The 15,311-nt window shown below is 39.2% G+C and overlaps 1 protein-coding gene across 1 annotated transcript; it reads left to right on the top strand.

Moving 5' to 3' along the window:
- The first annotated feature begins 285 nt into the window (after positions 1–285).
- On the top strand, positions 286–12,300 carry LOC310939338 (serine/threonine-protein phosphatase PP1-gamma catalytic subunit B-like). The gene is made up of 7 exons (XM_083904053.1): positions 286–669; positions 1,733–1,864; positions 2,521–2,751; positions 4,743–4,847; positions 7,448–7,671; positions 8,278–8,412; positions 11,532–12,300. Exons 1-7 carry the CDS (start codon positions 615–617, stop codon positions 11,625–11,627), a joined length of 978 nt encoding a protein of 325 aa, XP_083760179.1. The 5' UTR covers positions 286–614; the 3' UTR covers positions 11,628–12,300.
- Positions 12,301–15,311: the final 3,011 nt, after the last annotated feature.

Here is a 15,311-nt window from a genome sequence, read left to right as displayed (position 1 = left end):
AAACACGTTTTATTGAATACATTAGTGCAAGCACAGTGGACCATTATTGCTTGATAAGGCGTTTTATTAAGAACTACAAAAACGTGATATATTCGAGAATAATCGACCCATTTCATCACGATTTAAGATGAATAAATGTTGACAGACTTTGGTCACAGCCAATCCGGGAGAGACATTGTTCCCTCAAGTACCGCCTTCCGGACAAATTGACAAATAGTAGCGCGGCGTCGCTCAGACCGCTTCCGTTCATCCTTGATTTTAAGCTAACGCTTATCTAGCCTTTTTTGTCAATGGCATGGTGCTATTAGCTGCCGCTTAAACAGGGTCTGCGCGACAAAATACGAACATTTGAAGGGCATTTTGATATGTGCTGGAAATATATGACTAATGTGGATTTCTGAAGTACATGTCAGGCATCATTACTGTAACAATTCTGCCCCAGGCCTCCTGTTTTTGAGGTTGCAATTTGTGCCCCAAGGTTAGCAAGGTAGCAGGCTAACGATAGCAGATTAACGGTAAACTGTTTGAGCTAACACTTACTCGGTTTAGTTTCAGATTTACGGCTACTTGAATCGAGATACGTTATTAGAAACCAACTAGAATAGAGGATTAGCATGGCAGAAGCGGATAAGTTGAACATCGACTCCATTATACAGCGTCTGCTGGAAGGTAAGACTCGGTATTTCGGTCGATATTTCTTCACTGAGGTAGCCATCTTAGCTAACAGAGGAAGCTAGACAACGATAACCTTCTGCTATGTTAGCGACCAAACTTCACCCCTTGTCTTTTTAATTAAACGTATATCTAAAAGGTGCAGGTAATGTGAAGCCAATTAATATTTGTTGTATTTATTGTTTGCTGTGTGTATTCATACATGATTCATTAAGAAATTGTGTTTTAAGTCCCAAACACTCAATAAAAGGATAGAGCCGTGTGCATCTGAACTATAAGTAATCTTTAAAACATTAGTAATATAAAGGTTATATTTACTTTGATCTTTAATTGGTGGTATTTATGGCATGTTGTACCTTATCTTGATACATTAGTAGTCTTTGAACATCAAATTCAAAGACTGGGCGGGCGCTGCCATACATTTTCGAAATCATAGTAAAAAAAAAATAGAGTATCTGAATTTATTACCATACTCATTAGTTGTTGTAGTATTTATATGTCGAGTTCTTTTGTTATTTAGAAACCTACTTTTTTGCTTCTTTGTTCAAAGCTGCGACGTAGAATGATGAAATGGTTACCTAGCTGAGATGAATGTAAAGATAGATAGATAGATAGATACTTTATTGATCCTGAAGGAAATTCAAGCATGAAAATAACATTGTTTTTTTTTTACATCGTTTTGTTAGTTGTTTGTTGCAAGATGTCCCTTTTTTGTTTTTCTCCCAGTAAACTGTTGTTTTTATATTGGTTAAATAAATGTCTGCCACTTGATTGTAGTAATCTCACAATACCTTACATAATATTTGCAGCTGTGATTATGGAGAGAAGTTTATGGCTCTAAATTGATTAGTGTGTACACTTTACAGCTAACATGTGCCAACCGTACATGTTAATGTGTAACCTTGTAACTTATCAGACCTTAAATTGCCCTCACTTGAGTGTTCTTTCAAATATCCTGTTGAAATTCTTATATATATTTGCGCACTCTTTTAAAAAGCACAACTCTTCCATCTACTACTCCACTGTTGCTTGTAACCCTTGTCACATTTTTTTCCCGCAGTGAAAGGCTCCAGACCTGGCAAAAATGTTCAACTGACAGAGAATGAAATCCGTGGTCTCTGCCTCAAATCCCGGGAGATCTTTCTTAGCCAGCCAATCCTCCTGGAACTTGAGGCACCCCTGAAGATTTGTGGTGAGGCTTAATTGTGTTCTTTAGAGTCAAGGCAACTTTCAAATGTGGCCACACAGCTTTTGCAAACATTTGGCTGGTGTGCAATAATGTACCATAAGTGTCAGATAAATTCTTAATACTCGATACTAGATAATTTTTTAATTCCTAAATTTAAATAGAAAACAAAATTTAAGTTTACAAGACACTACGCAGTGTGTGGTAGTTGCCTTCTCTTGTAATTACACATCTGAAAGAGATGAGAGGATAATATAGGCTTGTCAGTACAGTGCTGTTTAGCACTTCTACTCATCTGGGAGTTGCCCTCTGATGTCATACTGCTCATGCCAGTTAATGAACAGTGCTATTGTAAAGGAACAGCCAGAAAATTACAGGAACTGGTTGAGTTTGCACTGCAATCAAAATTACCTGCATGCTTGTGCTAAATGCAAGCTTGCACATTCAGTTAGTTGTTGCATCAGCACAAAAAACAAGTCGGGCAACACAGGAATAACAATGTTATTCTTAAGCTGAGCCATGGCAACGTGTACTATCAGGGCTGCTTTTAAATGGTGATGTGCCCAGTGCTGTGCCTTTATTTGAGTCCCTTGCCTTGTGTTATGCTCATACACTTTTGAGCAGCATTGCTGTTTCAATTCTGATGTTGCCTTTTTCACCAGGTGATGTTCATGGGCAGTACTATGATCTGCTGAGGCTGTTTGAATACGGAGGCTTTCCACCAGAGAGCAACTACCTGTTCCTGGGAGACTATGTAGACAGAGGCAAGCAGTCCCTGGAGACCATATGCCTGTTGCTGGCTTACAAGATCAAATATCCAGAAAACTTCTTTCTGCTGAGAGGAAATCATGAGTGCGCCTCCATCAACAGAATATATGGCTTCTACGATGAGTGTAAGTCATTTTGACATGTCTATAGATTTATATTTATTTTATATTTAGCAGTAAGTGCATGGGAGTGTAAGAATTGTGAACACTAAGACTGCAGAGTGCAGCTAATGGCAGAGTACTGCACTCGCCCTCTCTTTTCAAAGGGAACTACAGTGACCTTCACATACCAGAAAGGATGCTGCCATCAAGTGATGGCGTTGCAAGACATCTAATGAGTTTCCCATTAAATGGGAACCCAAATTTGCAAATGCAATATCTTTCAGAAAATGTACAATTAGATATTTTCCCCAAATCATTCAACTCTGGTGTACAGTAGTTAATGTTTTCTCATGAGGTTAAGTTTCATTTTGTTTTGAGTCAAACACAGTAAATGATCAACAAAACATTTGTTTTTAAAGTTATATCTCAAATCAAGTTGCATGTGAGAAAATTGTTATTTAGGGCTGTAACTAACAATTAGTTTAATAATCGATTAATCAGTTGATTATTATTTCAGTTTAAAAAAAGAAACATTTGTAATTGCAGCATCTTTGTTAAAAAAACTGAACATTACTTCAAATTCACAGTGCGGACTAAAGTGTAAAAACAGGTAATTTTGCAGACATCCGTGAGCAATTAAAAGTAATATTTAAATACTTTTTTTAATCCACAATTTATGATATACATTTACATATGTATATATCTACAAAAATAAAAAGGCTCCTTTCTTTTTAAAGTCCACAAAATGAAGTTTTCATTTGTTGAAAGGGGGGGGGGGGAGTAACACACAGAGCCATTAACCAGCTAACACTTACATTAGTTTAATAAACTGTTGCATGTCCTTGCATGTTTTCTTTTCAGGTGCATCACCGTGGTTCTCCCGTGCTTTTGCAAAACACACCCTTTTTTTAGGTTTATGCGTAGTGCTCCCACACTTGGGAAGGTTTCAGTCTAACCATTTTCTCCACCTCTGCCATATTTCATGTCCAAAATACAAGCTGTGGTCGCTCACACTATAGCTTTCCTGCACTGCTTATTCGCTTCACTATTGTTCACACGTGGCAGGCACAAAATATCCTTTACAGCTTACTCACCTCCACTAATTTTTCCCTTTTTCTGCCAGTGTGAACAGATTCACACCGACTGGCGTAGTCCTCCTCGCATCAGGGTCAGAGGCTGCTGTGAGGACAAGATAAACATAACACTGATGCAATGCGTTTTTATCAGCTACTGTCTATCTTTACTTAGCTTTTGATTTAGTTAGCTATACAGCCATCAAATAAAGCCACACACTAATGGATCCAAGTTAAAGCATATATTACGTTGCAGTAACGCTAATCCCTGCCACTACGCCATCAGTACTCGCTGTATTCTTCATAAATGAACCGGAGCCTGGGGGTGGAGATTTTAAATCGGGCTGCTCTGTATCATTCACAGTAGAGCTGTAATGTTGAAAAGGAAGTGTGTGCCTGGGGTCCACTCTTCTTCATTCAAATCCGTCTGTGATTTTTCAATTTATGTTGCTAACAGACAGACAAACTCCGGTGAAAACATACCTCCTTGGCAGAGCTCAATAAAGTAAAATCAGCTTGTGTCAGTGCCTTAATTTTGCCCTTATGGAGTGTCAGTCAGACAGTCTTCTTTACTTGTGACGACGATAGTGCTTACAGCGGTGTTGCATCTGCAGGTAAATTCACTTTCAAAACCTTCAAACTCATCGTCGTTATCGTCGCCTCGTCGCATTCAAACGTATGTCTTAACCATAAATCCTGGCAATGCTTTCCCAGCCTAAATGGGTTAAAGATGCAGCTGATGGTGATGCCATTTGGGGCTAATGAGCATGATCGGACAGAATTGGCAGTGATTAATCACATGACTTTCTCTGCCGTGCATGCAGCCATGATTATGTGATTATCATCATGCTGTCTGAAATATTGCACAATTAACGCAGCAGCAGCTGTTGGTTTTACAGGTCCTGAGATTAGATTGTGACTCTGTAATGTTTTCTTCCACAGGTAAGAGGCGATACAACATAAAGCTGTGGAAGACCTTCACCGACTGCTTCAACTGTTTACCTGTCGCAGCCATTGTTGACGAGAAGATCTTCTGTTGCCATGGAGGTATCTTGTTAAGCAGTTCATTCAGCTCCTGTCCAGAACCTGCACTTACACTCTTAACTTGCCTCTGTATTGTGTCACTCTTAATCTGCAGCTACTGGTTTACTTTTATTTCCAAACACATCTACTGTTTTACGCTTAAACAAAGTACAACTTTAGAAGGTCTGCAACATTGTTATTTTCATAATTGATTAATCTGTCGATTGTAATGATTGCAAAGTAATTTCAAGTCAAAACGATTCAAAGCAACCACAAAATATTCACTTAAAGGAAGCTGGAAAAAATATAGAACTAGTTTTAATTTAGGGCAGAAACAATTATTTCATTAATTGATTATTCATCGATTACTGAATTAATCATGAAATATTTTTTAATAAATAAAAACAAGCTTCTCAGATTTTTCAGCTTCTCACATGTGCATATTTTCAATATTTATAACAACAAAATCATTAAACGGTACATTTTGGTCAGTGGACAAAACAAGACTTTTGAGAACATAATTTCCAGGTTTGGTAAACATTGATGAACATTTTCTGACATCCTACTGTCAATTAATTAAGAAAATAATCGTCAGATTAATCATTTGGGAAAATATTCAAACCAATTAATTAATAGATTCTAAAATTAGTCAATTTATTTAGTAATCAATTAATAATTGATTAATTGTTGCAGCCCTAAACATAAGTATACTTTTACAATACATTGGGCCTATAGTGTGAACATACTGTAGCTAGAGAAAGTATGTACTGAGTTAACAGAGGCAGTAGCCTTTTGTCCAGTGCTTTTAGTGGTTTATCATCTATGTGTATGTATGTATCTTGGTTCACAGTTTCCCCAACAGTTTCATTTTAGCAGCAGTGCTGTTCTGTTGTGGATGGATGCCACAATGGCACAAACCATATTCGTTCAAGTCAAAGTAGTTCAATGGCTGTGATTACTATGAATAATTAATTTTTGTCAGTTTGTATCTAAATGTAGGACCTGCATTATTAATATAAACAAATGTCTGTTGTAATCATTGTTTATAAAATTCCTGTTGAGCCAGTCAGCTCCACACGGCCCTCTGTGGTTTGTAGTATAGCAGTGTTTAGTTCATGTGGGGAAACTAGATGCATCATAATTTGGGATGCACAATATTTGACATTTTGTTGATGTTCAGTATGCTGATATATTGGGAGTGCTGATGGGGGCGACTGTTATTCATACGTTTTCTCCGTGCCCAACTGAAGAGGTCATTTAGTCTTTTCTTTAGTGAAAGGGACATTATATTTTTTCATATTTATGTTGCAGCAGATGTAGAAGTAGAAGAAAAAACATGTGGAAGAAGGTGTTCTGGACAGATGAGACCAACATTTTGAACCCATCCATCCATCCATTATCTACCGCTTTTTCCTCCACCAGAGGGTCGCGGGGGGTGCTGTGCCTATCTCAGCAGACATTGGGCGATAGGCGGGGTACACCCTGGACAGTTCGCCAGTCCATCGCAGGGCCACATAGAGACAAACAACCATTCACTCACACACTCACACCTACGGTCAATTTAGAGTGACCAATTCACCTAATCCCCATATCGCATGTTTTTGGACTGTGGGAGGAAGCCGGAGAACCCGGAGAAAACCCACGCACACACGGGGAGAACATGCAAACTCCTTGCAGAAAGGCCCTTGTTCCGAAGTTGTTCCAAACGGGGCTCGAACCCAGGAACCCGGGTCTTCTTGCTGCAAAGGCAAGAGTGCTAACCACTACACATTTTGAACCTTTATTCAAAATGATGTGTGAAGAAACCTAACGGTGCACGTAATGATGAGCTCACCATCCCTAATTTGAAACATGGTAGTGGCAGCATCGTGCTGTGGGGATGCTTTTTTTTAGCAGGTTCAAGGTAGATGGTCAGAGTTGATGGGAAAATGGATGGAGCCAAATACAGAGCAATCATTGAGGAAAACCTGAGTCTGCAAAAGACTTGAAACTGTGGCAGAGATTCACCTCCCAGCAGGACAAGAACCCTAAACATTGAGCCAAAGCGACAATGGAATGGTTTAGATCAAAGCATAATAATGTGTTAGAATGGCCCTCTCAAAGCACAGACCTAAATCTAATTGAGAACCTGTGGCAAGTCTTTAACATTGCTGTCTCCATCCAATCCAATAACTGAACTTGAGCTATTTTGGTGAATACTTATGCAAGACATTGTAGCCGAGGGAACAAAATATTTTGAATTAAATGGTAGGTAAATGAGCACACTTAAGTGAATTAACTTAAGGTTAAGGCAAGGTGACACCAACAATCTGTCACCGCTCTTAAGTGTCTGAAAGAACCATTATGCACAGTATGTAAACGAAGGCATAATCATGAGGGTAGTAGACAGGACGTCCCTCTACAAACGGAGGTTTATCCAAGAACTCACAGGAAGGACGTGGGTTCTTTTGAATCATCTCCTCAGCACATTTCAATTTAGCCCCAGTCCATATTTGTTCTCTTTTTTGTTTTATACACACTATTTAAAAACTGCATTTCTGTGTGATTTCAGCTGAAAATATAATGTCACAGACACTGTGTTGCCATTTTCTGCTCATACATTTTTTCGCTGTTTTCTTCCCCAGGCCTCTCTCCAGACCTCCAGTCCATGGAGCAGGTGCGAAGAGTCATGCGTCCCACTGATGTACCTGACCAGGGCCTCCTCTGCGACCTGCTGTGGGCTGACCCAGACAAGGATGTGCTGGGCTGGGGCGAGAACGACCGCGGTGTCTCCTTCACTTTTGGTGCTGATGTCGTCACAAAGTTCCTCCACAAACATGACATGGACCTAATTTGTCGGGCCCATCAGGTCAGCGGAAATAATTTTTCTCCAAGGTTCTGAGTTTTTAAGGCAGGAATACAAGTAGATTAGTGAAGAGAAATACATATATGTTATATATGTATGTATATATATATATACATACATATAATATATACTATATTATATAATATATATAATATATATATGAGATATAAACCAGTTGGATATTTGATTATTGTTATATTTTGGTCGTTTCTTTTTAATTGGTACTGTTAATGAGGTAGTGGCTAGTGTAGTTTTATCCTTAGCTCAATAACAATGAGCAAATGGTGCCCCTTCACCTCTTATTCTCACACAAGCTTCTGGAAAGTAAAATGAGATTAGCATTTGTATCAAAAACAATCTGAATCCAGATTTTAAGAGCGGTCAGGTGGAATGCTGAGGTTCTTGGAAGGCATCTATAGCACAGTGGGACCAGCTGAAAATCTCTAAACCTCCTCAGCACAATTCAGCTCAGTTTTACAGACAAACAGATAGGCAGTGCAAGCCATAGAAATCAAAATGTGTATAATGTACTTCCACAAGCCTGTCCCAAATAAAGCTTATTGAATGTTGGTAAGACAAAAATGACAGCATTGCTGGATCTGTTTTCAGGTGGTTGAAGATGGATACGAGTTCTTTGCAAAGAGGCAGCTGGTGACACTGTTCTCAGCCCCAAACTACTGCGGCGAGTTTGACAATGCCGGCGCCATGATGAGCGTGGATGAAACCCTCATGTGCTCATTCCAGGTGAGCCATGGTTTTTATGCATTTGTTTTTTTTAAAAACATTACTCAAGAATTTCTACTAGTGCTGTCAGTTGAACGCGTTATCAGCGTTAACGTGAACCCATTTTAACGCCGTCAATTTTTTTAATCGTGTGATCAACGCTCTTTTTGACTGAGCAAAACTTTGTTTTTTCACATGCTGTTGCAGCAACTAGTAACGTTAGAACAACTACAACACCACACCGGATCTAGCTAGACCGGAAACAAGACAACAGACACGCTGCGCGAGCCAACTACTCTTTGGCCGGCTCGCGCAGCGTGTCTGTTGTCTTGTTTCCGGTCTAGCTAGATCCGGTGTGGTGTTGTAGTAAGTAAGAGTAAACGTTCCGTTTTGAGTGGATGGTGAGCGCTGTGCGCTTCTCCGCTAGCTCCTTCAGCTCGGATTAGCTCGTTACGGCAACGACACATTAAACCACGGGACTTTCGTCTGCGTTGAAGAACGGCTCTTTATTGACAGAACTGCGGGCTGATTCACAGCCTCTCTTATTATTGCGTGGCTCTCACAATAAGAGCAATAACTCAAAATATGCCATGACAGAGATATTCACCTGCGGCTGGCTAATATAAACACACGGAACACATTACTTCCTGCTTCACCGATGCACCTTTCTGAAGTCACAGTACGCGAACGTCTCCTACCTCCTACAACACACACACACACACACACATCAGGTTTAGCCTGTAACAGATTAGTTTGTCTGCCAGTGTGGTTCAGTCTGTAGAATAAGATGTGTAATAATAATTCATCTAAAATTAGATTTTGGCTTGAACAAATAGTATATTATAAATATTGTCTTGAAATTGCAGTAAGCTTAATTGCAATTTAGATAAGTTTCGATTAATTGTTCAGCCCTACACCAAAGTATATGCCAAAATATGCAAATAACATTTACACCAAGCAAGCCGATCCACTTTTCTATGTTGATAAGAGTATTAAAGTGAGGAAAAATAATGGTACAAAAAGAAATCAAGGGACATTTAGAATAGATGAAAATATGCAAGATTAATCGCGAGTTAACTATGACATTAATGCGATTAAACGCGATTAAATATTTGAATCGTTTGACAGCACTCATTTCTACATAAATACTTGGTAGCTTTTCTTAAGTTACTTTATAGTCTGGACAGACAAGAATATGGGGGTCAACCTATATTGTTTTTGCAGGGCTGATATCGAGACTTAGGCAGATCACCAATATTTGGAACTAGTCTGCATTTACGGCACAAATTTAAATCTTTTTCAAAAGTTTCACGCCAACCAACCACACTCCATTTATATGGTCATTTGGTCACAGATTATAATAAGCAGTAAGGGACTCCACGTTGTTGTTGCTGTCGATGGCTTGAGAGCAAATGGCCCAAAGGAAGAGACCACAGCCTCAGTAGTGCACTTTATCACTTGGTAATATCTGTATTTATTCAAATAAAATGTCAGTGAAAAGTAGGCTATAACGATATGAGTATCGAAACCGAAATCGCGACACTCAGAGCCACAAACCTGTCTCGCGGTGTGAGAAGGCAGAATCGCCACACACCCTTTCTAACTCCCAGTTATTTTTCCAGTCAGCCACATGATATGAGCTGTTAGTGCTGCCAAATTATTTTTATTAGGGTGTCAAATTATCGCGTTAGTTGTGATTAATTAATTACAGTCATCATTAACGCGTTATGTTAATGATGACTGGTTATGTTTTTTGATGACGTTAATCTCTTCTTCACTGATGTCCCCAGTACCAGGGGCAGCGTCAGATGCAGCGACAAAAACGTCATAAAACCATGTCTAAATTTATCAAACGCAGACATGCTGCATACCCACAGAAAGGTCAGAAACTCAGCTAAAAGCTCATATAAACCATTCTTATGTTCACCAAACACAGTTAAAACACAGATTGATCAAACGAGCAGGAGCGGGAAAAAAACATTACAGCTCACACACTGAAAAGCAGCATCGGAGCGTCAGCGTGATTATGTAAACCGTACCATGTTTATCTCTCTACGACCAAGATTCACGGATCCAGCCCCAAAATAAGAGCAAAATAACAACTGACTTTCAAGAAATACAAGCAGAAATGTTGACTTACCTTTGCTGTTTGTCAAAACAAGTTATTTCCTCCGGAACAAAACCGCTTCTCATGAAGAACTACACTTCCCAGCATGCTTTGGGAACAAATCCCAGTCTGATTGATCATTACAGATTAAGGGAAGCCATTTAATTTACTTTGTATTTTTCAACAGTATTATTTTGTTACAGAAAAGAGAGAAATCTTTGGTTGTTTATTGATTTATTTTTGCTAACTTTGATATTATTCTTTCTGTTCAAATAAATTCTGTTATAAAAGTGTAAATAAAATGTTAAAGATCTTGGGATGTATCGAACTGTGGGTCAAAAATCGTGATTTCAATCGTTAGTTGGTGTATCGTTACAGCCCTAGTGAAAAGTAGCTCTGTGCATTGTAATCAAAATTTTCTGAAATAATTCACGTCTACCTTTTTTTCATCAATCTATAATCTGACAAGAAATCACATAAATATTAATTCTGAATTGAAACATTTCTTTACAAATTACTTAACACTTTTCCACCCAAATAAAATGCTTGTCCTTCTGCAGTCGAGCTGAAGCTTTTACGGACTAGAAAATCATCATATAATGCAATGTAATGTTAGAGACTGCTGAACATGTATGTAGTTTACTGTCACATGCATTAATTTAACGCAGGCTGCATCCTCGGTTAAAGCTGAATCATATGACAATGTCTGGCTGAGGAAAATGCACGTAAACAATAGCACACAGTGTTTAACCATATCAGAGGTAGACAGAAATGGCTGTGTCTAGCTCCCAATGCTGATACATATATTAAGAAATCACTGCAGAAGATAACCTGGCAATATTTTGGGCCTCTAATATAATGGTAGGCCAAACACTGCTATATGTACTCAATCCTGTTGCCTTTGTCTTTATTATGTCTTTATTTTTATTGTATATTCATTGTTGAATAGTATTTAAGGTCCTTCTGCTGATGTAACAGAGCAAATGTCTCTGCAATGGAACTATTAAAGGATTAACTTTATTCTCCTTCACAGATTCTCAAACCCGCAGACAAGAAGCTGTTTTATGGTGGTGGTGGAGGTATGGGCTCTGGCCGTCCAGTCACTCCTCCAAGGAAAGCCAAGAAATGACACCAGTAGTCTGCCCTCGGATCTCTGACCCATCCCTCCTGCCCTCTCTACCTCTCTTCTCCTTTCTTTCACCAAACAGCCAGAAATCAAACCTATTACCCAGGGCTTTTTTTCCTTTTTTATCTGTACTTCTTAAAACATTTAATGTTATGAATTGTCTGTTTGAGTGAGTGTGTGAGCAGACGACGTATGTGTCTTCTGCCAGGGAGCATTAAAAAATCATGTGTGCACGTGTACATCTTGTGTGAGAGTATTAGAAATGTATACTTTCCCCTGTCTCTTACCACTCTTCCCGTGGAAAGGTCGAACCACAGTGTCTGTCTGTACAGTAACTTTGACTGAAAAAATAGGGTTTGGGAGACTTGGTGGATATGAAGCAGCAGCAAACCCTGCCAGTAGGTGATGTGTGTACTTGTACGGGGAGGGGGGTATTTTTTCCCCCTATCCTCTGTACTGTAAAATCTCAAACAGGTATGTGCATGTGAGTGTGTGCGTGCGTGCGACTGTTGTCTCCTTCTGAGTGTGATGTCTCTGTACCCTCGGACAGGGAAGTATGTCACCTCGTCCCAGAGGAGTTACTCGCCCATTTGCCTGCGCGCGCACACACACAAACACGCACACACACACACGCACACACACACAACTTCAGATTCATATGAGCCAGAGCTGTAAAAAACCCATACAGTTTAGGTTTGTACAGATTTGATTACTTGAAAGAGATTTTTTGTGAATTCGTTTTGTAGTCTTTCATCAAGTTGACCAATAAAGCAAGAATCTGAGCTACACATGTTATTGTTTTCACTGTCAACTGACATGATACTGTGCAAAGACTTGTTGTTTTTAAGAATCACCTTAAAGTGATAGTTCGGAATTTTGGACATAAGACCAATTTTCCAACTCAGCCGGTGTGATGGAGACGTCTGGAGACGTTTTCAAGAAATTTCATTCAGTTCTTCTAGTTGCCGAGTTCGCTGGTGCTATGGCTAGCGCTAGTCAATCGTACCTGCTAGCATGGCATTAAAAACACTCATACCGACTCCACAGTGCACCTGAGGCAAATCAGTTGTAACGGCAGATTATCGATGTACATATCTGTGTTGATTGAATGTTTGAAATAAAATCAACCTTGCAATTTGAAGGATTTATGTCTCAGCAGCAGCACGTCATACTTCAGGCAGCGGCGAACTGATTCTGCTGCTGGAAGTATAGTGCTGAGAAAGTAGTCCCTCAAAAATTCATGCATTGCGAGCTTCGTTTTGTTTCAAATATTATTCTATCAACACAGATATGTACATCGATAGTCTGCCGTTACAATTGATTTGCCTCGGGTGCACTGTGGAGTCGGTATGAGTGTTTCTAATGCCATGCTAGCAGGTACCATTGACTTGCGCTAGCCATAGCACCAGCGAACTCGGGAACTAGAAGAACTGAATGAAATTTCTTGAAAACGTCTCCATCACACCGGCTGAGTTGGAAAATAGGTCTTATGTCCGAAATTCCGAACTATCCCTTTAAAGCAGCATTTATTGGTTTGTCCACCATTTCATTGCGACAAATATCTGCTGTGAAAAGGGTCAATTATGCCAGGTTTATTAAGGGTGGATTGCTGAATTAACAGTAATTGCTACAATCAGTCCTGATGTCTCCTGTGTTTGGACGTGTCCAGGAGTTATCCACACAGGGGCAGTAATGAGCTCCTTGACGCCAGTCAGAAGATCCACAAAACTATGAAGTAGCATTGGTTAAGAACATTCATGTCTGCATATCCCAGAGGATCAGAAACCTTTCCCAAACTCATGAAATATAACACTTGTCTACTGTTGCTTTAATTTCAGTATTTCGATTGAAATCCCAATGACTTGGTTGAGCTGTGTAACTGTTGTAGACTCTGAGGAACGTAAAAGTGAGAGAGACGGTCTATTTTTATCAAAAAAAGGATCCTATTTCTTTCTTGGGTATTTCTCAGGCTCTTTTTGCATTCATTCGTCTTCCTGTCATCGACACCCTTCTTCAGTACATCACTTTGCCTTCCTTTTACAGGACCAATGAGGTGAGAGGTGAAGGGTGCATATGAAGGAGTTGGCTTTGAACGTTTACATTTTTTTTGTAAAAAAAACAAAAAAGAATGAAACTTCATTTTCCTTTTAAAAGTCTTCAAAATTTAAGAATGGTGAGAAAATTGATTTGAAGAAAAGGAGAATTGTTAACATCTCAGAGCAGAGGCCATTGTGATAGAATGCAGGATCAACCTCATTCTCCTTGAGAAGTACAATCCTCTGGACATTTATAGCAGGTCAATGGAGACTTGAGGTCATCCTTGGTCATCAGAATTTGTCAGTGGCTGTGGTCTCAAATTCTTACTGTGGCCCTTCTACAGGATTATGTTCCCAAATGTAATGTCGCTCTGTGAGTCTCACAGACTCTGGTGTGACCTTGTTCTGAGTGTCTTCATTAGCTAATCCATATATTCAGAAAAACAAAAGTCTTTTTTATTTATTTATTAACTCTTCTGCATAGATTATTGGATGCAGTCCTGTTTTGTGATTGCTGCATTCACATCAGTCACAGTAATCGATGCCAACATAGAGTCTCGCTTAGATAAGGCTCCTCAAAATAGACGAGACATTGAAGATGTCATATCTTTCCAAGTGTTCCTCTTTCAGATGATACCAAATCCTGTACATACTCTTTCATACGGCTATGAAACACAAAACTGTTAGATTTATGACTGCTATTATGAAGCTCCGGGATGATTTATTTGTGTACACTTCTAAAAAAAAAAAACTGAAAATAAAGAAAGAATAACTAAACCAATGCCAGATTAAATCATTGGAAATACTTCACAAATAAAATGCACGCATATAAATATAGAAATAGATATACAAGCATATATATACATATAGTATATATGTATATATGATACATGAATTATCATGATTTTTCTAATAAAATCAAACTTTCCAAAACTGCTCACTCCCTGCACCAAAGTCCGTAGAGAATATCAGCCGTTTTATGTCACAGCACACAGTAGGTGTTGAGCCACTGCTGCCTCCATCATTAAGTTCAAATGTGTTATTTTGTGACCTGGGGTTTGGATTTACCTCAGCAACACAAACTTACCAAATGAGGCAGCAGTACACCAGCAGCTCCTGTGAGCTAAAAACACTGATATGCTCAATGAGATTTGGTGCAATGAGCGTTCTAAAAGACGGAATGGATTTTTTTTTTTTTTAGAAAGTGAACTTTCTATAAAGTGATTAAAACCTGTTTGGCCTTGTGTCCTCACTGGCAGCCATGGTGCAGACTGTGTTTCACTGCCTTATTCAATCACACTCCAAAAAAGCTAAAGTGACCCTTTAGCAGGCATAAGGCAGTGGAATAACAGCTGAATGTATGTGATGTGATCCACTGAGTTGTCCAAGTGAAATGTTTTTGCCTGGAAAAGAACAACATCATGCAGAGTCAAGAGACTGAGCCTCCATTAGTATAATGAAAGTCACTTTTGATCAACAGGCTCACTTTCCTGTTGGCTCCCCCGTGGCTTATATAGTACAGCCTAAGTGTGAGGAATGGTGTGAACAACCTGGAATCCTTGGGCCCAAAGTGCCACATAGACACTGATGACTCAGCAGGGTCACATGTGCCTTCCAACATCCTACACTATTATTTTCTGCAAATTGATGA

Source organism: Microchirus variegatus (assembly GCF_963457635.1).
Source record: "Microchirus variegatus genome assembly, chromosome: 17".
Taxonomy (NCBI): domain Eukaryota; kingdom Metazoa; phylum Chordata; class Actinopteri; order Pleuronectiformes; family Soleidae; genus Microchirus; species Microchirus variegatus.
The sequence above is the reverse complement of the archived record's forward strand: the minus strand, read 5'-3'. Positions and strand labels throughout refer to the sequence as shown.